General features: G+C 53.0%; 1 protein-coding gene across 1 annotated transcript in view; it reads left to right on the top strand.

Annotated features, from left to right (window-relative positions):
- NTN1 (netrin 1) overlaps positions 1–24,261 on the top strand; it is a 117,896-nt gene that overhangs the window by 85,771 nt on the left and 7,864 nt on the right. Inside the window, exon 5 of the mRNA XM_026075745.1 lies at positions 21,178–21,252. Coding sequence (XP_025931530.1) covers positions 21,178–21,252 — 75 coding nt within the window. The remainder of the gene's footprint in view (positions 1–21,177; positions 21,253–24,261) is intronic.

The raw sequence follows: 24,261 nt of genomic DNA, 5'->3' as shown, positions 1-24,261 counted from the left end.
GCCTTTGTGTGTTATAAGCATCATGTGTCTCATGACTAGTTTTGCATGTCCTCAGAGGACAGGACACAGTTTTGCTTAGTGGCCTAGCTTATGGCCAATGTGCTCAGTGGTATCTCATGGCCAGTGACCGTAAGAGCAAGGGGAAGCATCTTAGCTTGACGCAGGAGGCCCAGGGGCCTGCAGTAGTGTTTCAGGGGCTGCAGCTTGGGGATAGCAGTGCAGTCCAGACAGACTTGGATCACCAACTTTATGCAAGCTGCAGTACAGAGAATTGTCCTGAGAAAGCTTCGGCACGTCAGGGTGCATGTGTCATCCTGTCTTCCCCTGCTTTTGTCCTTGCACCAGAAATTACCTGTGTAATGCTGACACAGGGCCCAAGGCATCTCTGTACACCCCATCTCTACCACCACAGTTGGACCAGTTCTCCACCTTCCTCTCTTTCTGATTTACACCCCCAAAGGGGCCAATACCTGACTTCTCCATGTCACAGAGGGACTTTCCATAGGCCTGTACACAACTCTTTCAAGGTCTGGCATGTCTGAGCAGGCGATGACAGTAGAAGCCAGAGGGCCTGGGGAAACCAGGCACAGTAACTTATCCTGTCCAGCTGCTTGCAGATTCCTGTGGTATTTGAACAGTGCCATGTCTGTGAAGGACACAGGGAGTAAAGGTTGTTTACTTCTGTCTCACCAGTGTAGGAGGGTTCATAAATTAAGGTTTTTTTTACTAAAAGTGATGGATGTCACCTTGAATTGGACTCTGAGTCAAGCGCTTGCCCCCATGGCAGGCCTTTTCACACAAGCTGTGTGTGTTGCTGTATGCTCAGGAACTCTTCCCAGGATGGGAAACCTGGGAGGCAAAGGGATAAGGCCTTTAGTCCCCAGTGTCATGGGAAGATAAAGCCCAGAGTTTTCTGTAAGATTGCTTTAAACGTCAAGTTCTGCCTCCCATAGACACAATAAGAACAACTCTATTTTGGTATCGTCTCTTGGGTTGGTAGGAGCAAGAAATATCTTGCAGCCTAGGGTTTGTGCCTATTGCTTTGTGTGTGCTTCCTGAAGTGTCTTCAGTGACCTGAAGCACAGGAAGGAATTCAAAGACTTGCACCAACAATCTGCTCCTAGCCAGCATGCCTCCCACTGGGATTTTGCTGATCAGAGGATCCTGCTATCTAGCAGTGACTTGCAGAATAAATGTTCTGGCCTGGGAACACTGAGAGTTTGTGTTCCATGCCAGGATCTGTCTGTTCCACATCCCCACAGACTCCCCAACCCAAACTGTTCCCAAAATATTACAGGGATGGCAGAGCAGACCTCTCATACCAGAACACCAGTGGGCCTATCATGGTTTCTGCCAACAAATGTGGATGTTTGGCAGCCAAGAATATGCAGCCGTGACTTCTCACAGCCAGTTCTGCTAGGACCTTAGCTCTTGAGAGCAAACTCCATGTGTGAGGAGTTACCATGTAACCCTTGAGCAGTCCTGTGGTCTACTCGCTCCATGGCTGGTTCCCAAGAGCAGAAACAGGACCAGGCATTCAGACCAGGGAGTTCTTAGTCAGAATCTCATTTTATGTAGATGCATATTACACAATGATGTGGGTTGGTATAATACAGGTCCCAGACATCCAAAGAGTCCCATTCTTCCACTTGCAAGCACAGGGGAAAGGCAAGGTGAGAAAGACAGGTCATTAGGGGTGTGGAGGAGATGCTGGCTTTTCCAAGTCATCCTTGGGTGTCTCTAGTCCTTGGTGAAGTCTCCTTTCCATGGACTCCTTCCTGCTCCAGGAGCAAAGGGTCAGGAACCAGGGCACATCCCACCCAGTGTGGTTGCCCAGGCCGTTCACTAAGGTAGTGCCTGACTTGAGCCATCACCTCTCCTGAGGTCAGGCTTGTGGGGCATGGGGTGCACTTGYGAGCATGTAAACAAGTGCTTCCCTGTCCTGTCATCATCGTCTGAAGGACCCCTCAAGTTAGCTCTGCATGCAGCTTGCCACGCTAAGCTGCCTGCCAGCCACTTGGAGCTGGTGTCATGAGGTGACACTTGAGCAGTCTCCCTGCATTTGAACTGGCCACAGAGAGCTCCTGATGTCCTTTTGCTCCTGTTGGGAGCTCATTTCTTCTGGTCGTATTCCTATTCATGAGACCAAAAGGGCCTTTCTGAGGAGATTCTCTGTTACTTATTCACAGTCTCTTTTCCTGCCAGTCCCCATGTCCTCTCGCATCTTCCCAGAGCATGTCCATGAGCAGGGTCTGAATGCAGGTGGAGGACTTGGAGGAAGCAGTATTTATCCACATCTATCAGCCAACATCCTGACTTGAAAGAAAATTGCTGCGGAAGCCCCCAGCTCTGCTCCCTCCACAATTCACGGGGTGAGGAGTGGCTTGCGGGTGACACACATCTCCCAGCCAGTGCCCTGCTTTTGGTTACCAACAAAGCTGGGGGAAAACAGATCCTTTCTGTAACCCCTTGCACTGTCCTGGGCAAATGCCAACTAGGGTAATTGCATTTGGCCATCCTAAAGTCCACGTGCCACCTCAATTGTCTACAGCGGTCGTCAGTGCCTGCCCTGAGCTGATGGGCTGTGGCAGTGTGACCTGCGAGAGCACCAGGCTGGGAGTCACTGCCACGAGCTCGGTGCCAAGTGCTGCTGCGGGTGGGGTGGGGACCAGGACTGGGCTAGCTGCCCCCGCGGCCCCTCAGCCAGCCAGTGAGCAGGRCCTCACCATGGTGCAGAGCGCTCAGGGTGACTGAAACCACAGCACAGAGCTAGGAGGACCCTTGAGCAGGACGAGAAGGTACACAGCCTATTTTGGGCATCAAACATGGACACTTCAGTGAAGAGTTGGTCTCTGAACAGTGGGTGGCGAGAGCTAGGTTCTCCAGAGAGGGATTCATCATACGCAGTGGGTGGGTTGGGATTACAAATTGTCCCAAAAGTGCTGATAGCCTGCCTTTTTGTAAACACCCTGGCAGTCTGAGGGGTGGAGCAGGGTAGAGGTACTGGACTGGTTCAGTGCATCTTTTCAGGATCTTCTAGCAGCACCCTACGTCCTGTAACATGGTCCTCCCCACAGTACATCCATCTACCCTCTGCCTGGAAGACATGTGGGAGAATGCCAATAGGGATGGTTAGAGGGATTCAGAGGTGCATCAGTCAGTTTGGGGGTAACCCAGTGCCTCTTAATTTGACCCAGGCCTTCATTAGGTGTTTGAAACACCTACCAGCCTTGCTACAGAGCTGCCGTTTCTCCCCTGTGCTGCTAGCAGAGATGCAGCCTTCCTCTTCCTCAGCCCTCGGAGGTCTTTGCAGTGAAAGGCCCATCTGTAAAGGACCAAGTTCCTGCAGCTGTAATTCTGCATCCTCTGCTTATTTTCCTGGCTTTGCATAAAGCCAGTAATCAGAAAAGTCTTAGAAGGGCTAGAGGCTTCGGCAAAGGGATGCCTTGTTAGAAGCTAAGAGAGGGTTATACGTGGACTGGGAGCAAACCAAGAGTCCTGACAACCTAGGAGCRATGAAAAATGACTCAGCAGCGTCTCTTGGATTCCTGCGTTGTTTGAAGGCAGGATTCCCCCATTCCTGCCTAGGCCAATCCATCTTTGCAGGAGCCACTCACAATGTGTGGCGGTCTCTCTTTAAAAGCCCAGTGGAAGTTGAGCCAAACCGAGCAATCTGATGGGCTCGACGTCTCACAGCGCCTGATAATAATTCTTCTCGCAGTGATTTTTATTGGACTCTTTAAGCAGCGTTTTGTCCAGGGAGCTTGAACCTTCCATATTTTATGCCTTCTCTTTGGTGTGTTGGCCAAAGTATCAGACAACCTCAGGTCTCAGCATCTCCCAGCTCCCACCATCACTCTGCAGCATCCTGTAGAAATTCCTGGTATTTCCCTGGCAACCATTAAATTGGTGTCCCAATGAAGGCAGCTGCTGGAGGAGCAGCCAGAGCCCCCATGATACAACAGCAATGGGCTATAAAGATGGAAATCCAGAAAGAAATTAGCAGGAGACTTTGGGTGCAACCAGTTCTGGGAAAGATGCTGCTTTATTTCCTTTGTAGCTAAGCATGACAGAAAGCGGTTTCCTCGCCAAGAACTGAATTAGTGTCACCAATGATCTAAGTCAACAAGGGGTAAATTTCAAAAGAGCATGGACCAAAGCTGGCTTTGGTACAAGTGGATGGAACAATGTTGACTTTGGTGTGGGGGGTCCTGCCTGGCTCCATTTAGCCCTGAGAGGTCCAAATCAATTTGGGGAAACTGTCCAAAACTGAATTGTTTAGATGAAATGCATTCATGCTCTCCCATGCCAGGAGATTTGAGGATGAGGAGGGGGTTGCTTCTTATTTTTGTGGCCAGGCTAGGAAAGCACTTCTGAACATCCGGTCCTTTTCTGGTCCCATTCAGAGATGAGAAAGGGGCACAGCGAAGGGGCAGAAATAACAGTGGGGAAAAAGGTTTACAAACCTGCCAGTCAGTTATTCTCTTATCTGAATCTAATCCAGATTGGCTTGGAAATGATTATCTTAGGTGGATGGTTTCAGCTAGTGGGTTTAAATAAAAACAGGTGATTGGATTGATGCAGCTTTGCATGGTTTTCCCCTGGAAATAGGCCTCCTAGGTTTCAAGACCAGATCCGAACTTTCCAAAAGACGTTTGGGCTCAAGGTGTTGTCTGAGCCCTTTTGTTCATGGCTAGTAAGGAAGAGGCAGGATGTGAGAGCAAGGAATAAAAAAGCCACTCTTTTAGTGATGCTGCAGGGCATTAACAGGCCCTGGGATTGCTGCAGCCTGGCGAACGCCACTTGTTCTGAAAAATACTTGAGTCGTGGCCTCACTGCTCAGCCATGGGGAGCACCATGCAGCCCTTGGAGGAAGACAAACCCGTAAAAAGTTTGGCTCCAAGTTGCAACTTTCCCAAAGTTTACAGGCAATCCAACACAGAAGTGGATCAGGGCCCAGCACTAGATGCTGTGGTATGCAAGTATGATTAATATCTTCCGGAAGTGGCTCAGAGAAGGGAGATGGGCAGCCGGGTCTCTGTTTTGGAACAATCTGAAATCAACTCAAGGAAAAAAAAACAACAAATCCCACAGGCTGTCTGAGCCTTTCAAGACTGTTCCTGCCTGCGTGTCTTACTTGGAAAAAAACACTCACAAAGGTTATGGCTTCAGTCCGGGAAAATAAAAACTTTGTAGGAAATAGTAGAAAACATTCACTTGAAAACATCCTTTCTCCAAGGGGGAGATGGATCCTTTCTCTGGATGGAGAAAGGATCTCCATCCAGATCCTGCGCTAACCTGGCCTGCTATGGGCAGCCTCCAGAGAGCAGAGAAATGCAAGACCCAGGACCGGCTGGGCGCTGTCGCAGTGCTGAGCTCCTGCTACTGTGCTACACATTGCCAGGGAGCACGGGAGCATCTAGGACAGGCCAGCAGATGGGGTGTACATGGGCACCCACCAGTGTCAGGGGACAGCTCCCCCCTGCCACTGCCCTGTGCCTCCCACTCCTTCTCTGCATGCCACTTCCCTATGTGCACGCAAACATATGCGTTTCACTCCCTGCAGCAAGATGCAAACCTCCCCCCCACGCCCTTGCAATCTCTCCAGTGCTCCCTGGCCCCTCTGCCACCCTGCACCCACTTCTCAGCTTCACTTCTACCTTTAAATCCCTTCTCCCTCCTGTGGGAGAGCCATAGTCAGTACATCCTTCCCAGGAGGTAGCTGGCCTTTTGCGACTTCGAGACTTGGGTTTTGGGGCAAAATTTCCAAGTTTGAGCTGGATGCCTCCAGTGGGAGCTGGGAATGGAGAATATCAGCCTCTCCAATGACTCAATACTCCTGTCTCTGCACCTGCCAAAGGACCCAGATGCCACAGGCTGCCATCATGGACAGCATCATGTTCTGGTAGCCAGACTGGGTCTGACCCTCAAAAAGAGTTGTTTTTCCATTTGGGTGAAGATTGGAAGGCTTAATTTTAGATGAAATGGGGTGATGCAAGGCTGGCTCACAAAGAATTCACTGCTCCCAGGTACTCCCATCACCCCAGGGGCTGTCACTGGGGCCTGCAGTAGAAATGCTCCCTGGGACTGGTTCAGTCCCACGGCAGAATGGCAAAATGAAGATTGTCATAGGGTGGTCACAGATTCACAGCAGTACTTGTAGCAGGACAAAGTGAGAAAGGAACCTCCTGCGTCCTTCAGGCCTGTTGCCACAGACACTCACATCACCCAGGCATAACTTCATCAAGCACCATTTGAAGATGAGTTGAATCATTTGCTCCCATTGCATGGGGGGGGCTGTGCTTGAATTTCATGCCTCTGGCAGCTGGAAGCCACCTCCTTACTTCCAGCCTACTGCCCAGTTTATACCCATCTGTTCCTGTGAGAACATGGTCCTTTTGGTTCAACATCTCCACTCCCAAACAGGTTGTGGACCACTTACCCCCCCATTCATGGTCTTATAAACACTGTGGTCATCACTGCAGCAACAACTTCAAGGGAAAAGTGACGTTAGGAAAGGATTAAATGTACCATAGCTCCTTTCAATGAGATGTAGCAGCTGGAAACAAGGAGTCAACACCATGTGAGCAGCCAGCTACCTCCACAACATCTGTGAGGGGTGCGAGGCTTGCTTGGAAAATGACAGTGTGCAGAAGGGACACTGGTATTGTGCAGTGCCTCCAGGTGGGATAGGACATGGGGCCAAACTCCAGCCCTGGCAGAGCCAGGCTGCTGCTCCAGGGTCCCTTCTTCAACAGTTAGCTAAACCGCTGGACCATCTCCATCCCTTCGTGAAGTCAGTGGCCAAACTCTTGCTGGCTCTGTGATGTTGAGTCCACAGGGGCAGAAGCAGTGGTTGGCTTTGGCCTGGTCAGCAAGGACCCAGCTCATTGTCCTGTGCTTGGCCAAGGGCGTGCAAACTCTTGGGCTCTTGGAAGGGCTCCCAGCTGTTCTCAGAGGGCTTAAGGAAGCAATTCCCACCCCAGCTCCCCATCACAAAGTTGGTGAAAAGGAAAATGGTGCAGGGATTCACTTTTCTTTTGAGAAACCAGTCATGGCTACCACAGGATGCTGTAGCCATGTTTCAGAAGTAAGGGCTCTGTCAGGACACATTAAATCCATTATGACACCACCATCTCCAGCAGGCTGGTCCAAGTTCACATCTTCCAGCATTTTCAACAGAGGTAGCAAGCAGGGAGGGAAGGATTCAGCTCTGCGCCCAGTTTGCATCAAGGCTGTGCGTAGTTATTGTGCACTGAACGTGGCAGCTGATCGTGGAGCCGTGGTGACCCTCCAGTGTATAGTTCCCTTGCTGTGGAGACAACAGCATGCACCAAGCTGACTGACGCACTGCAGTGTGGCAGTTGGGCTGGCCTGTCTTCCTCCCTTCCTTGGCGGTAGGGCATCCTGAGTGTTCAGTCGTCGCTGGAGTTGCTCAGAGGGCATCTGCCCATGAGGGCACCTGGCAGATATCCCCAGAATGCAATAATCTTACCCCAAATTAGCCAGCCAGAGGAATAGCTCAGTGTTGCTAGTCCCGCAGTCTATAGGCAAGTAGCACTCAGACCTCGTCTGCAGTCTCTGTGGCCATTTGCTCCCCTGTGAGGTCCCTAAATGCTGTGTCACACTTTTGATGGGGCTCCTGGGGGGACCTGAATATCCAACATGGTGGATTGATGCCCTTCTTGGAGTCTCACCTATTTTAGGGACATGTTTCAGTACACAGCTCCTACTTAAGCAACCGCATAGTGCAGTAGGACCTCTGTGAGGCTTCCTGGCAAGCAAAGAGGAAAACAATTGTCTTCCTTGCCTTCCCAGTCCTATTTTCAGACCATTTTGGTTTCACAGGAGGATGTAGCTGCTTTCCAGCAGTGGGGTACCTTGGTAGAAACCAGGGACTTGGGAGACATTCCTTGAAACCCTGCCACTCCCCACCTCTTTTTACTTGGGTCCCCCAAGGGGCAAAAGTCAGTCTGGAGTCTCCCACTTGGCCGTGGGAACTGCACTGCGGTTTTGTCCTGCCGGGACCGTGGTGCAGCCAAGCTCAGCTCTCCCGCTGCCAGAAAGGAAATTATTAGATCTGGTGGGAGCCCTAGTGGGGAGATCTGAAAGAGAGATGCAGGAGGTAGGAGGCAGTCTGTCAGGGCAGGAACACAGCTAGGTTTGAGTTTGCTCTCTTTACAGAAGAACTAAAGTAATTGAGAATGACTGGAGCCATTTCTCCATGGCCTGTGCTTCAGGGCTGGAATTTTTTAGTTTCCAATTGCAGCAACTATCGTAAGGCCACAGGTTTTATCTTAGAGGTGACCCCAAACCAASTCTTCCAATGTGCACTGAACCCCTTCCAAAATGTCAGGTGGGCATACCCTGGCGCAGGTGCTCCAGTGGCTGCGGGTCCAGGTCTCAGCTAGAGCTAGGCTGAGCCTGCTTGCCACTTACAAGCCTTAACTTCTGGTATCAGCAAGATACAGTGATGTAATCCTCCTCCAGCCCACCCCGCCACCATCCTTGACCTTCTGGAGGGGTCTGGCATGCACCTGGGAGCTCTTGCACCCGGGGGTGCTGCAGGGAAACAGGAACGCTGCACAGAGGAGGAAGGGATGCTCTCAACTGAGCAGTGGGGACGCAGGATCCTGAGCTTCCCGGCACAGGCAGCTGCCCCTGCATCCTTGGAGCCCTCGTGTGAGTCTGGGGAAGCTCTTGGTCCCCTCTGTGGACAGAGGCAGAGAGGCTGGGAACTTGCCAGGGCTATAGTTGAAGTCTGTGGCTCAGCTGGGGTTYGTAGACAGGTTCCCAAAAGCTTAGACTGCCCTTTTTGTTCAAGAGACCTAATCATGGGGTTTTCCAAGATGCAGAGACCCGGAAAACTTGCCCACTGGACATGTGGGCTGCCCATCAAGGCAGGGTAAGGGTTGCTTTTACCTGTGGGGGAGAAGGGTTGAATGTCTGGGCTCTCTCCAAGCTTAGCCCTGTGTTTCCAGCCTGCTGGGAAGAGGTAAATGTTCTGCAAGAGGCTGAAACAGCCTTTACTGCATCAAGAAAGCTGGGGGTATAGGGTAAGGCTTGGCACAGCTGCCTCAGGATACACTGTCCCCACGGAGTCAAGCCCCAGACACGTGACAGTCCCTCTGACTTTAATGGGATAACACGTAAGGATGCTCCAGGGTTTGGCTTTCCAGCTGAACCTTTTATCCTATCTATCCCCAGGCACTTTTTTGAAAGGGCTCTTTTGCTACTCGTGAGTACACTTGGGTAAAATGCAAGAATGTGTATTACTGTAAGAGGCTATTCTTTGGGCAGATCTCCTTCAACAGAGGCAAACTGAGAGGAAAAAAAGAAAAACCTATTCTAACACCTTGCAAATTTAGTGTGAAAAGAACCTTCAAAAGACCAGAAAGAGAGTTTATTTTTTTCCAGCCAGTATGTATTGAAAAGGAAAAGTCTGAAGACATATCTGATTTCAAACTAGATTTGTCTCCAGACCAACAAAGGAAATCACAGAGTTTTTACTTTGCAGAATCGCAAGCAGAGTGCTGGTTAGCCTTAGGTTATTAGGATTTCAAGTAGCGACGTGCCTTGGTCATCACCTGGCTCTTATATTAGCTGACAAGGAGTGTGTGTGTGTGTGTGTGTGTGTGCGCGCGCGTGCATGCACACTCGTGTTTGTGCTTGCACATCTGGAGCAGATCAGCAGAGCGAGGGACTGGCCTGAGCTCCGCATGGGGTTCGGAAACGCTCGCCTCCTAGCCAAAGGGCTCTCCGGCTGCTCGCACCTCACCGGCGGACTCAGAGCACACTCCCTGCCTGCTCTATCTCAGTAAGGATGTTTCCAGAGCCTGGGAAGAGGCATGGTGCGGGGGGGACTCTGCCCTGGCAGGGGGAGAATCACAGCTCCTCRCTCTGACGAAATGCTCCGAACAATGAGCGCGAGCTCTGCTGAGAGCCAAAAGCATCCTGCAGATGGACTAGAGGTCTCCACAGCTGTCTGCGGTACAATCAGGAGGCTAAATTCCCATTTCAGTCACCCGGGTGGAAATCTGGGCTCAATATGGGGGTCTCTAGCTTTGTACCGGGCCGAATGAGTAATTAATTCTGTCCTGCATGGGTATTCTCCTGCTTGTCTCAGGCTGTAAGCGAGTGATGGATTGACTGAGTGATTGATTGACTGATTGATTGGCCGCAGTACTCAGCTTGCTTCTGAAAAGAAAGTTTTTTTTTCACGGCGATCCACAGTGAATGGCCTTGAGCACAATGAGGGGGCGAGGTGAGAGGTTTCCAGCGAAGAAGCTTCTGGCCGCTTCAAAATATTCCACAAATTCTGTGAAGGGGGGAAAAAAAAATGCAGACATGCTTCCTGTACAGCTGCATTGAGTCCTTACGTCCCATCTCAGGCCTTTCCACATCCCTGCATCTCCACCCCTCTGTGTGCCCAGCTCTGGGACACTGCCACCACGGGGACTGTGCTGGCCTCTGGGCACAGCAGCTGTGCCTTGGGGACAGCATTGGGGACAGCAGGGCTCCTGGCTCAGAGATGGCTCCTGACGCTGGGGACTGGGGTGCCCAGAAATCCTGGGCACTGCGGTCAAGGCAGGAGCTTTGGACTTGCAAGCCCAGCATTGCTGTGAAATCTGGTACACAAAACATTTTAACAATTTTGAAATGGAATGAACTGGGTCTCTCCCTTTCCTGGGAAATGCCTGTTCCTCCTTAGCAAAATTTGCCCCCATCATCAGCTCTCAATTGCAGCATTTCCCTCGGAGCAGAAAGTCAGATTTGCCCCTGGCTCTGGTCACATCCTGCCCACGCACCCGTGCCACGCTCGACTGCGCTGGTCCAGCGCACAGCCCGCTCAGCCAGGGAGCTGCTGTCAGCCCGGGGATTTATAGGGTGGCCCATACTGCTGAAGACAGATGGTTTCCTATTAATGCATTTAATCATGTCGACTGCAGCTCTCTGCAAGGCTGTGTCCCCTGGGGAGGCTGTGAGAGGCAATTCTGGAGTTCGTCAGCGGTCGGAGCRCAGGTCCGGGGCTGCCGCTCTGCCGGCCGCAGAGGGCTGGGGGATACATTTCCGAAGGGAAAGTGCCCAGCAGCAATTAAGCACAGTCGGGGCTGGCACAGCGTGTCCCTCGCATCTCTGGGGGCTGAGCGATGGCCTCATCATCAAGCTTGGGGGTTTGCTCCTGCAGGGACTGGGTTGGAGACATGCCACCCAACCCAGAGCCTCAGGGCTTCGAGTGCCTCCGGACAGGAGGTGCCGGGGCCAAGTGGCACCCCTGCGTCAGGCAGGGCTCTGCTGGATGCTTGGGTCTGGCAGGCACCGGCAGGCAAGGGCAGAACGTGCGAGCCCCCTGCGCCAGCAGCGGGGAGGGAGGGAGGCAGTGGCAGCCCCCATTTGCATCCTGCAGGATGCTGGTGGCCCCGCTCCAAGGACCTGGTGCCATCCAAGCATCTGGCCGTGCCGGAAGACACGGAGGTGGGAATACTACTGTGGGCTCAGTCCTGCAAACTGCCCGGCCTCTGCTTTCCATCCTGGCTGCTCCAGGCGAGAGGCTTTAATCTAATTACATGCTTTATTTGCGCCAATTTGTTTTTCAATCAATCTTGTTCAGCCAGAAGAAAGGACACTACTGTGGGCTCATTTGCACCTTCTTGTTCCAAGGGAGAGGTTAATGGCAGTTATCCTTGCTGGAAATGCCTGCAGGGCTACAGATCTGGCTCCCTTTTTGCACTGGGCGCTGCCTGGCCTGTTTCAGAGTCATATTTTTGTGATCTCTTCCCTTGGCGCTGTCTAGCAAAGGGGAAAAAGCAAGTCCCGTGTTTAGCTACAGAGCAGACTGGCTGCTGCGTAAGGATCTCTCTGAAACAGGCTGTTTCACGAGGATCCTTTAAATGCAGCAGCGAGCCGATGGCACCAGCTGTGTATGCAGCACGGAGCAGGCAGGTTTGCCTGGCTCAGATCAGGTAGCTCCTGCCAGCGGGTGTCCTGGGGCGCTCAGCCCGCCAGCTGTAGAATAGTGTTTGCCAGGGGTTTTCAATGCCCCCCGGAAGGGTCCTGGGGAAATGCTAGGGTCTACAAAACAGGAAAAAAATGGTGAAAATACCTAAATTAGCACACTTTTCCTGCCTAGACAGGGCTGACACAGTTTGCTCCTGCAGTGGCTGTGCCGGTGCATCAGCCWGATCAGCTGTACTTGTTTCCAAGGCTGTACAGCAGAGACAGCCCCCACACCCCGTGTACACATGTGCTGGTGTAAAGCATTCCTGAGATTGCTTTGGAGACCAGAAGATGCTCTGGGGCTTTTAGTCCGCCCTTCCATGGAGAGCAGACCTTTGGTCACAAACCCTCTCCAAGGACACCTGGAGAGTGGAGGTAGTGGGTCTCGGGTGATGGGACAAACCCTTGCCGTGCTGTCAAGGCTGACACAGCTCCTTGATGGTGGCTGATTGAGCCACCCTCCAGGGTTGCAGGACTGTAACTCTGAGGTTGAAAGCCCTGGGTCAGCTCAGGAGGTGCCTGGGGATGGAGAACAAGGTCTGGAGTAGGAATGAAGTGAGGAACCAAGAGGGATTTAGTCTCATCCCCAGCATGGGGCTATACTGGACTAAGCCTCRCCTCGAGCCTAAACGTTCCTTGCATTCAGCCCTTCTGGACATAAGCTTACACAAGTCTAGTGATGCATAAATTCATTCAGTCACAACCTCACAGGCTGTCTGCAGGCAAGCTGGCCCTCGAGAAGAGCCCGGATGTCCCGGGGTGTGCGTGGGATTTGCAGACAGCCCATTCCTCACCCTATGTTCCCACGTTCAGGCCAAGCTGGCTCCAATATCCAATTCAGTACTTTTCAACCCTTGCTGAATTGCAGGCTCTAAAAGCATTGCCAGTAGAGTTGCAAGGCCACACAACTCAGTGTGGCCCCATAGAAGAGACTTGCTTTGCATTAGGACTTAGCACAGACCCTCCAGAAGCAGACCCAGACCCTCAGGATCCCTGACCACAGGCTGAGAACGAGGGGATTGTTGAAAGTCTGGGACAGTTTTGTACATCCCATAACATGCCTGACTTCAGCAGCTCAGGCCCAGCTCATCCCAAGCCCAAGGCCTGCAAATTCTGCCGGGAGCTGGTAGCATGGGATGCGCTTCCAGGAGGTGGCTGAGGCTGCTCAGCCTGAGGCCCCGGCTGTCCCGCAGCCAGTCTCAAAAGCTAGAGTCCCGATTTGAGTGCTAGATTTGCAAAGGGCATTATGCACATTAGCTGGGTCATTGCCAGGTGGGGGAGGAAGAGCCAGCTTAGTCATAACAGACTCCACTGCTCTGTTCAACGTCCGGACCAGGGAAAGGGGGCTGCAGGGGGTGCCGGGCAGAGCACGGAAGAAACGATCCCACTGCTAAAATAAATAACCTGGGAGGGATTCTCTGTCTTAAGCTTGCTTTTACATTAAAGAAGGCAGCTCTGAGACAAAGCATCTGACTCGAGTCCAGCCAAAATTACAGCATCAATTCCTTGCAGTCAATGTGCGGTCTGCAAGCCAGAGACATTGTACCCAGCACAGCCCCTGCCGCTCATCACACAGGGAGAAACCTGAAAGCAATCAGCAGGCTGCACGCCCCTGAGCCAAACGTGTGTGGGCTTGGGAGCGAGACAGTCCTCAGTGCTGTGTTCTTCTGCCATTGGTACCTCATGTACAATAGCTTTAAATCCCATCTATACTCCCTATGCAAAGGAAGGACTACTCCAGAGCATCTCCTCCCTTGGGACACATGGTCAGCAAAGGACATAAGCTAGAAGCTGGTTTGGAGCAAGGATGTTTGGCCAGCAGAGCTGGCACTCTTCAAAATTACTCTAACAGTCATTCACTGAGACTGATGGAGGAAATATTAAAATATTCTTTGGGGTAGAAGCAAGGGGCAGCTTCAATGCTGGGGTGGGCGGAGAAAGAGAGAGAGTTTCATGGTCATTTGGGGAAGATGTCCGGAAGTCTGGGGGCCAGAGGCATCCCTGCAGTAACTTCTCGGAGCTAACCCTGGCACAGGGCCATCATTTTCTGTCCTGGTGCTGCAGTGGCAGATAGCATGTTATTCATTACGTTCAGCTGAGAGCTGTATGACTCTTAAAGCATGGCTTCCAGCACTTCAGGATGTTGCAAGATGGCTTACAGAAACGCTGTCCGTTCCCAGCCCAGGCAGTTTCCCCATCCAGCACCAAGCACCTGCCTGAGCCTACACTCAGCCACACACTGGAGATGCAGTGTTTCTGCTCTTTTCACTCCCAGCCTGTGAATGCCCCCTCCGTTCCTTGGGCTTTTCCTCCACACTCCCAACCACATGCTGAAGATGTTCACTGCTGCCCTTTTCGGATTTGAAGGCTTCTCTCACAAACTGTCTCTTGGGTTTGGAGACTTATTTCTGCCGTCTGAGCAGTTTGGATGAAGTGCACAGCCCCGTGGAGATGAGGTGGATTTCAAGTCCTGGAGCTCTGTGAACCCATCGCCTTGTAGGCCAGAGGCTGTTCCCTGGTGCAGAGCATGGATAACTCTGGTTCTCCGAACAGATCCTCCATCCCCCACCAGTGCGGACCCCTCCTTCTGCCATCCCCATGTCCCAGAGCCTCGTTCCCTCGATAGGTTGGTTGTGCCAAGGGTGTAATGGCTGTTGATGGGACAATAGGCCATCTCAGTACTTTGTGGAGCACATTTTGTAGTTGCTGAATGGGTTCAAGAAACGCCTTGATGCAGACAGCATTCATACCTAGGCTTTGGTTCAGATCACCATCGGCTCAGCTGCAAAGCCTGGGCACAGACCACATCTGAGAGCTGAAATTCCCAGATGTTCAGTGAAGGGAGGGTTTGCTTGGGTCCATCTTCAGCATCACTGTGATGGCAAGGCCCATGAAGACAGCAGTGTCTCACATGCTGATTTTGCACATCCGTGCTCAGAGACAACAGCTTCATCTCTCAGGCTGGGGCAGAGCCCTCCCACGAGTTCAGTGGCTGTTATAAAGCCAGAAGAGGAAACAGTCTGTGTGCTAGACCAGCAGTTTGGGGAAAATTTAGCCATTCTGCACCAGGATCCAGGCTTTCCAAGCATGGATTTGCCTAGAGCCACAAAGGGCCTCCACGCTCTATTTTTCAACATGGTCTTCTTGCATGAAGGGAAAAATCAAGGCAGATGTAGGATTTGATGTTTGGACCCACACCTTCATTTCGTGGCTCAGTTCCCTTCTCTGCTCACTCACCGCCCAGTACCACATCCCACCTGGTGCAAAAGGGAGATGGGGAAGCCAGACCTCCACCCCACAAGACAGCCACCCACCGAGCCCCAGCAAGAAAATGCAGTCCAATAGGAGCTTGCAGATAGAAGGTGGACAGGCACCCTTCACTGGCTAAAATTTTGAGGCCAAATTGTCAAAGCTGAGTATTCCCTTCTAGACCACAACACCTACACTTTGGATCTCAGCCCACAAAGGTATTTAGGGCCCTACCTGGGGGAAATCAATAGGAATTTAGCTGCATAAATTGGGATTAGAAATCTGAATACCTTTGGGGATCTAAGTCTTATATCTGCATTTTGAGTTAGGTACCCAGGCCAAGAAATGTGGCTTTAATCGTTCTATCATGTCAGAATCAAGGGGCCTTTAATTTCCGTTACCGACATGTGGCTTTCGCAGAGGCTTAAAGATCATTTCTGAACTGCAAGCAAAGCAAGTTGCAGTCTCAGCGTAGCTTCTCCTTGTGAACATGGCTCTGCACCCTCTGTTAAGGCCGGAGCGGCTGCTGTCAGCATATCTCGTCCTATACAGCCCCGAGCCCAAAAGATCAGATGGGCACCAACAGTCAGGAAGCGGGCACATTGGCAGAGCATGGGGTAACCAGGTCCCCAGCCCTGGCCTTTTCCACAGCTCTTTCGAGTCTCATGCTAATAGTCCCAGCCCTGCATTGCTAAAACAATCTCCCAAAATGAAGAAAAACATTCTTCAAAAAGTGCAACTTTTGAAAAAAAAAATAAGCAAAACAAAAAAGGTGTTTAGCTGTGAAAACTCTTTGCTCAGCCAGGGAATTAGTTATATCAAGGGGATGGGCTGAGCTGTAAAGCTGCTGAATGCTATGCTGACACGTTTTACTAAGCTGTGATGGACACGAAACAGCCGCCCGCCACCTGCTCCCAGCCCTCAGCGCGCTCGCAGAACAAGTAGCGCCAACAACATGTTTCCAAATTCCCTCTCGTTCTGTTTACCCAGGAAACACAGGAAGTTTGTGCTTTCTCACAGGAAAACATCCGGTCGCTCTCAGCCCGGTGGGGTTCGCAGGGAGACGCAGTATGCTTCCCCCCCAGGTCGTGGTGTGTTAGGAGCAGCAGCATCGCTTGGTGCTAAGATCACAACCAGGCGCCTGGAGAGCTGCATCTTCTTCTGCTTAGCTTCTGAGTCTTTCTAGTTTCAGTTGCAAAATTTGGGAGCCGGAAAGAGGAGAAAAATGTCCTCCRCATCCTCAGGAAAAAAAAAGAAAATAAAAAAAGAATTAATCAAGAATTAAATGTAGAAATGTACTACTAGAAATGTAAACTAAATGTAGAAAGGATGCCCAAGTCAGCTGTCCTGCAGGGCCGAGCTGAGGAGTCTCCACTCCAGCATTGCACTGATGCAACCTGGGTGGATAAGACCCATCTTCCCCGCTTACTAGCCCACATTTTAGCTGTCACCTCTCAGGTTGCTCCCCACTGCAAAGCAGATATCCTTCACCTCTTCTTCAAGCAGCCTCATTTCATTCTCACCCTGGTCTTTTGGTCAGTCTCAGGCATCCACTTTCCAAGGGCAGGTTACCCCACAGCCAAACCTCTGCAACCTCACTAAGATGCACCAGAGAGACCTGCAGGAGAGGGAGCCTCTCATATGGTCAGGCCAAGCATGTTTGCCTTGTGACTCTGCAGGTTTGTAACGAGGAAGAATTTGAGGAGATTTGCAAGAATCTCCTATCCCAGCAAAGACACGCACAAGTTGCTGAAATGGTGTTTGAAGCATTCCAGCCACCAGTAAATCATGTCTCTCCACCCCTTTCAGCCTGCTGCCCCTTCCTCCCATCCCTTCCTCCGAGCTTTGAGCTTGGCTCTGTTATCATCTTCCATCAAGAGACCTACAGCCCAGCAAGCCTTCCCACCAGAGTCCAGACTGCTGAAATATCACTTGATGGACAAGAGCAAAGTCTTTTTCAGTCATTAGGCAGCGTTAAAATAATATTCCACAGCATCTTCTCTGTGCACTTGGCTCAAGCAAGCAGTGATCTTGCAGTATCAGTCTCAAGTATGCAGCACCGCTTGCTGGCAAACATAAGCACAGGGCTTCATTTTGAGAGATTTAATTTGTCAGCCCAAAGAGGCCCCAGAAGACCTCCAAAGTCACCCATGAGGCAGGCAAGCTGTCCATGCAGGAGACTGAGGAAATGAACTGGGACAAATCCCCTACTGATGGGAATCAGCCCTGGCGTCTGATGATTTACACTGATTTGCACCAGCTGGTTCTGGCCACATCGAGTTCAATTTAAACCAGCTGAGGCTCTGGCACAGCCTATGGGGCTGGGGGTAGGGGGGGAGAGAAAAGGAAAGAGAAGAAGATGGAGAAGGGAGACTGGGGGGGTTTCACTACCAAAACCAAGGACAGGTTTAGGCTGTGATTGGGTGTCTCAAACCACAAATTTGGTGTCTGTCCTGGAGCAAGTGGTGCTGCCCCCCTGCCAGGCCTATGGAGTGGCTTGGCCAGGCAGTGCCTGTTGTCCAGCACAGCTTCTCTGGCCGGGAAGCTCACCCAGACGGGTTTCTGATAGGTCAATAACCTCAGGCAGACTGAAGTGTCGCAGCGGACTCTGGGGCCTGGGAAGCTCAGGCATGGCTAGAGATGTTTTCCATGCAAAAAGGTTGCTGAAGAGATGTGGGCTGCTCTTATGAGCAGTTTGGACCAAACTCCAGAGTGATGATTTTTTATTTATTTACTTATTTTGCCTGGGGATGAATCCCCATGGTCCCTGCAGGAGCACTGCGAGGATGGAGAAGGAGCTGCTTGTGGTGAGCCCACTCAGGCCAGGCAGCAGGACCTGCTGGCTCCCAGCTCTCCCAGAGCGAGCACAGAACAAACCACCAGGCGACTGCCTTGCTCCGGACAGACCCTGGGGTCGAGCCTGCACAGAGCCATGGGGTACATGGGTTGGGGAGCCAGGGCACCCAATGGGAGCTCATTTCCTACCACTAGTGCTCAGAGCTGGCTGCTCTCCTTCACCTCTTTGCCTGACTCGGATTTAGCTGGGGATGCGAGATCCGTAGCTGGAGGTCCTGGACTTTGTCCTTGCTCCGTCACTCACTTCCCGCCTGCCCTTGAGTACATTGTCCGTGTGTCAGCCTCTCTGCTGCAGCGCAGGTACAGCAATCTCTGCTTCTGCTTAGGGGGTGCGATGCATCATAAGTAATGAATATTTATAGAGCTCCAGGATTTTTGTGCCAGAGGAGAACGAGGCATTCATCATCATGATTATCATAACCCCATTAGTGTCCTGAAAACATTAGCAATCCACGGCTGAGCAGAATCATACTGGCTGCCTGGTGAAACAGCCCAACCGCCTGTCTCTCATCAGTCCCTCACTCAGCTGAGGAGGCTAGAGAAAGCCTTCCTGGGCTGTTAAATCAGTGCGTTCACATTTATTTCCTTTGTAGTCTTTTCCTTCCATCTTCATGGCCAGGAACGTTTTACCAGAGCGTTGGATCAGCAATATTTCTGTTCCCTTGGCATGCGCCCTATAGGGTGAGCTGGTGGTGTTTGCCACGCTGTATGTGTGAGCCATACGTGGGCTTTGGGGCAGCTGGCATGGGAAATCCAGTGCATCAGCAGGTTCCTGGGGTCTGGCCAGCACCAATCAGTGACACCACACAGCAGCGTCCCTATGCATGGTGGCATCCCACCATGTGGGCACGGTCGGTGCTTTGCTAGTGAATCCCCATCCTCTGAACTATGAGCAATGCCTTCCCTTTTCTGCCACCACAACTGGCCTCTGACAAGTGGGTTTAAACACTTAAGATGAAACCTCAGTGCATGGGACAGTTGAGTGATTTTCTTAGTGCAAGTCCTGTAGGCGATAGCAACAGAAATGGCAAGATAGTAGAAAAAAATGAGTGAAAGCTTTCTGGCATTTTTTAATGGAATATTCACTCTTGTCTTAATGCGTTTCAAGTTTTGTGTGATGTTCAGGGTCGCATTAGATGAAGAAAACAAAGGGGAGGTAATGGTTGCTGGAACCTCTTGGTCATCATCTCAGCTTCTCACTTTCAAAGGACTCATGGCAGGCTGAAGCTGGGTATAGATCTTAGCTGGGCCTCTCAGAGCAGGAAGGCACCCCATTTCAAATAATAGCTTTTGGTTTTGGCCCTGACTTTACTCAAGTCATATCAAAAGAGCATGAAGCCACTTATTACTGTGTACGCTCTTCTGAGGAATGAGAACAGAGGGCAGTGATGGAGATATCCAGGTCAGGAGGGTGATGATGAGATGAGGTGACTGTCCAGGTGGCCATGGTGAGGAAGGACTGGGCTGGGGCATGCACAGATCAGAGTGAGGTCTTGTGATGATCTTGGTCTCTTTGGATGCTTAGATCTCTGGATTTCCCTCGTCAGTCCCCAACTCGGAACTACAAAAGAGGTTCCTTCTTGGATCAGGCCAGGTTTGGATCTGCCATCAACAGAGAGGGTTGGGTGGGGGAATCTGGATGCACTGGGAGACCTCATGGAGCATCTCTTCTCCTCCTGAGGAAGCTTGTGAATCCAGGTCCCACAACCCAGGACACCTCCCACACTGAAGCTGGTGAGCTGAGAGGGTGCAGGTCACCTCATGCATTGTGTCTGGGGACTTCGCTGTCCTCCTTGCCTGGGTGGCATCCACCATGGGAGACCACCTCCACCACAGGGCCCTGTCCCAAAGCTGGTGCTCTTATGAGGGGTAACTCAACCCACCAAAATCGCCATGTAGAGCTGGGGTTCAGCTAGAGGAGGAAGATTAGCCTATTCCCCTCCCCAGCTCTGTCTTACAGCTCCTGTTTTCTGCCTTGGAGGTGGCTGGCAAGCCCCAGAGATAGCAGGTTTCCTACCCCTTTGGCCCCTTTGGATGCAGCAGAGCAGCAAACAGAGCTGTCACTGGGAAGTGCTACAGCCCCTTCAGCTGTGGCGGCCACCTCCCCACTCCGTGCCTCAGTTTCCCCTCCCAGCCTGCTTGAAGCGTGAGCTTTTCTAAGAGGGAACTCCTTACCTGTGCTCCTGCAGCACTTAGGAAGCGGGGTCCCAAGCTCTGCCATGCCCAGAGCGTGGCCTAAAAGCGCTGCGGGGGAGGCGCGGAGGGACGCCGCGGGGCTTCTCGTCAGAGGGAGGCTGTGGCGCCGCTGGACGTTCCCGGGACCGAGCGCACGACGCTGCCCGGCTGCATCCCGCGCGGGAGCGGGGCCGCCCCGCCACAGGCAGCACCGGCAGCAGCTCCCGCAGCACTCGGCATCCCTGCAGCCGCCGGAGCGCCACGGCACGGCTCCAGCCCGGCGAGCCTCGGCGGCGGGGTCGGGCCGGGGCTGCAGYGCCGGCCGCTGCACGGCCCGAGCGGAGCGACGGCGTCGCAGCGGTGGGGCCCACGAGGAGCGCGGTGTTCCTCCTGGGCTATTTTATTTGCACACTTCGCTGGAGTGGGCACCAAAAGGCTTTGCTAATGCTTCACGGGCTGCTAATTTCCTCCCTGACCCGCATTGTCGGCGGGCGACCCCAGCCCCAATCGCCCGGCCATGAATGCCAAAGGCGGACACCGGCCGGGGTTAGGGGTGACAGGGGGCCTCTGCGGGCTCCGCTCCGGCTCGGAGCTGGAGAACAGGGGGGGGRATTTGTGCGGCTCTCAAAAGCTCTGGGTGGCACAATAAGGGAGGCCCCGGGGTCTCCCGGCAAGACAGAGGCGGCCCAGGGAAGCCGGGCCGGGGGCGGCGGCGGGGCGGGAGGACGGGTTCCTTTGTGCGAGGCTTTCTTTCGAAAGGCAGGTTTTTCTGAATGCCCCCTCAGACGACCCAATCGGGGCCTGGCAGATGGATATCACAGGCACGCTGCTTATTCACGGCAGGCTGCAGCTTTGAGCCGGTTCCCCGTTTTCTTGCCCTCCCCCTCTCGCCCTGTCCAGATTGTGACTCATACTGCAAGGCGTCCAAGGGGAAACTGAAGATCAACATGAAGAAGTACTGCAAGAAAGACTACGGTGAGTCGACCCTCGCGGCCGTGCTGCCGAGGGAAGAGCGTTTCGAGATGCACCARAAGGGCATCACCCCTCCCCTGAAGCACGCTTGGCCCGTTCCCCAGCGCGGGATGCCCCCGGCACGGGTTGCCAGCTGGGTCCCRTATGCAGCCAAGCCAGGCACCCCGGCTGCAGCCACCCGGGATGGGAGCGTGCGCCGGGTGCCGGGCGATTTGTGGCATCATTTTCTCCTGGTTTGGGAAGGAAACTCTGGGCGGTAATGCTCAGCGGAGCTGGGGTGTGAGGTGTTGCTCATAAAATCTGATCCCCCATSCTCAGACAGTCCTCCAAATCAGGGTCCCTCTCCTCCCCAGGCTTCTCCTGGGTTACCTGTGCCCCAGAGCCCCGTGGCTCTTCTCACCGCACTTATGCACAGTGGAAATGAGTGGCAGGTGGTTCTCCATCATCTGGGTACGTCTCTGCCCTGTAATCCACGCACAAATTCATGAAGAGGGTGGTGCAGCCCTGGGACGGGGCCCAGGGAGTTTGCAGGATCCCCATCCTCAGAGATATTCAAAAATTGCCTGCTGGCGCAACCGTGCTCTAGCTGCTTGGACCAGACACCTCCAGAGGTACCTCCAGACCTCAGTTCTTCTGTAATTATTTTTAACATGGGTCAGTTCTGGGTTTGGTCACCCATGACCCCATGGGGGTGGCTTGGGCAGGACTGCAGAGGGGACTTTCTTCAGGCCACACCAGAAGAAACCTTTCAAATCCCCCTGGGGCTTTGAGCACGCATCTACCAGTAAAGCAGCCTCAGGCAGCATTGAGCAAGGCTCATCTCCACCTCGGTGAGTCCCTTCCTCAAGCTGAGAGCAGGTTAGATGAGATCAGCTCTGCTCCGAGTCCCGCCTTCATGCAGCGTGAGTTCTTCTGCCCCAGCAGTGTCAGTGCTGTTGGGATGAGCTGGGTGGTAGGAATGGGACCGACCTGGAAAGATCAGGCAGAGCTGGTTAAATATAGGGGCTCTGTGTCAGGGGATGTTTAGAAATGATGCTAAACACATGTATGTTGGAAATCAGCTCACCTCCCCACCCCTGAGATTGCAGCGGGGGGATCTGAATGTCTGAGTCTACAGGAGRGTCAAAACCACCTGGGAAAACGTGATCCATCGGGTTTGATCCAGGGACAGGGAAAGGGCCATGAGCAGATAGGACTGCCCAGGTCTCAGCCCATCACGACAGAGTGTCTCTCCCGTTCCTGCGTGCAATGGCAAAGCCTGGGTGCTCCTGGGGCCACCTTACACCACCCAGCACGGGACTCAGGGCGAGAGGGAAATGCAGTCGCCTCTGTGCAACTCGCTGGTACCGCGAGGATGAAGCAAACGGCCCCTGGTGCAAGCCACATCCTGGCATGTCCTCTTTGGGATCCGCCCCAAGCTGGGGGGCGAGGAGTGAGCGAGAACAAGGTTTGGTCCCGGATCGGGTTTGGTCCCGGACAGGTGTCAATCAGCATTATTGCACCGTTACCCCCACTCCCTCCGTATCGAAGTCTCCCAGAGGAGCGGGGATACCTCCTCTCCGCTCCGAACACTCACAACGGCAGCACAGCATATCCGGGAACTGTTTGCCAAAGCAGAACGAATTTCCATTTAACAGCCCTTCACAACGTCTTCCTCGGACAAGGCCGTTCGCGGCAGGGACGGACGCGGCCGCTGAGGGATGCTTTGCTCTGGCTTTGTGCTCTGACGGCTCCCAGCGAGCCCGGGCGAGGAAGAGCTCGCAGACAGGCAGGGAAGAAATACACRGGCTTTTTTCCTAGGAAACAAGCCTGCATTTACAGAGTTAAACCCCGACATGTTCAGCGTTTGCAAGCCCGCGTTTTGCAGTTGCAGGGGGGGCAGGGAAGGGATTTGGGCTGGAAAACAGTAGCAAGCCGGAGTTTCTCATGCAGCCGCCCCTCAGCATGGGGCTCGGAGGCGAACACTGCCTATTTATTCTTCCACTACCCGCACGGCAAACAGGTTTCAAAGCGAAAAGAAAATCCCTTCGGCAAGGATGAGCCGCCAGGGCTGGACRCGCTCGCAGCCCGCATCCGGAGAGGCCAAGCCAAGGTCTGACCACGCTGGTAGGAGCAGCCAGAAGTTCAACATCAGCTGGTGGAAAGGTGCAAGACATCCCTTTACCTTAGAGAAAAGGGTTTAAGAGCACATGAGAATCTCTCTACCGGGCCATGAGATTATTAAGGACGGGAGTGGAGTGGGACTGTGCTAAATGCTGCTAAAGGCAGCAGGTTGCCCGTGGGCCCAGACTGGCACTCGGGTTCTCCGCTGTTTAATAAGTTGTGAGCTCTGACAAATGCTTTCGCCACATGCGGCACGTCCAAAATTTTGGTTTCCTATCTGGCTTCTCCGGTGTCTCGTAAGGGTTGAGCTCACGCTGGAACTGTTTCTTTCCGAGCAGGACAGAAAGCAGCCACTGAATTGCAGGAAACTCGCAGGAATTTGCTGCCCGTCTGTCGGGCTGCTTCAAATTGGCCCAGGGGGTTGGGAAGATGGAGCAGAGAGACACGCGTGCACAATTCGATCCTTTCGCCYGCGTTTCCTCGGGAAACGAGGCTAAAATGCAAACGCGCCTTGCAGCCCGAGCTGCATTAAGAGGCTCCGCCGAGCGCATCTTGGGGGCAGCGTCGGCGCTTGTTTGAGGAGCAAGAAGCCGGCTCCGTCGTGCTTTCGCCGCTTTGCTTTGCTGAACGCGCGGGGCCGGGCGGGGGRGGAACGACGACGCTTCTTTCTAGTGCTGGTAGGCTTGGGTGAAGCCTTCTGCTTCGTTTTGTTTGAAGCCGTGACGGGGGCTTTCGGGCTTCAGCAGCCTGTTGTTACCTGGAGAGATCCTGGGGAGAGGAAGACAGCTTAAGAGCCTGTCTAGGAGCCGCGGAAACCCACGGGGCGATGAATAGCTCCGGAGGGATGTGCAGGAAAGGGGGGAGATGCTGGAAGGAGCCTTTTCTGCATCGCTTTCATCAAGCGGCGAC

This window comes from Apteryx rowi, unplaced genomic scaffold, assembly GCF_003343035.1.
Source record: "Apteryx rowi isolate R43461 unplaced genomic scaffold, aptRow1 scaffold_41, whole genome shotgun sequence".
In the NCBI taxonomy this organism is placed as follows: domain Eukaryota; kingdom Metazoa; phylum Chordata; class Aves; order Apterygiformes; family Apterygidae; genus Apteryx; species Apteryx rowi.
Note: the sequence above shows the minus strand (reverse complement) of the source record. Positions and strands in the feature narration are given on the sequence as shown.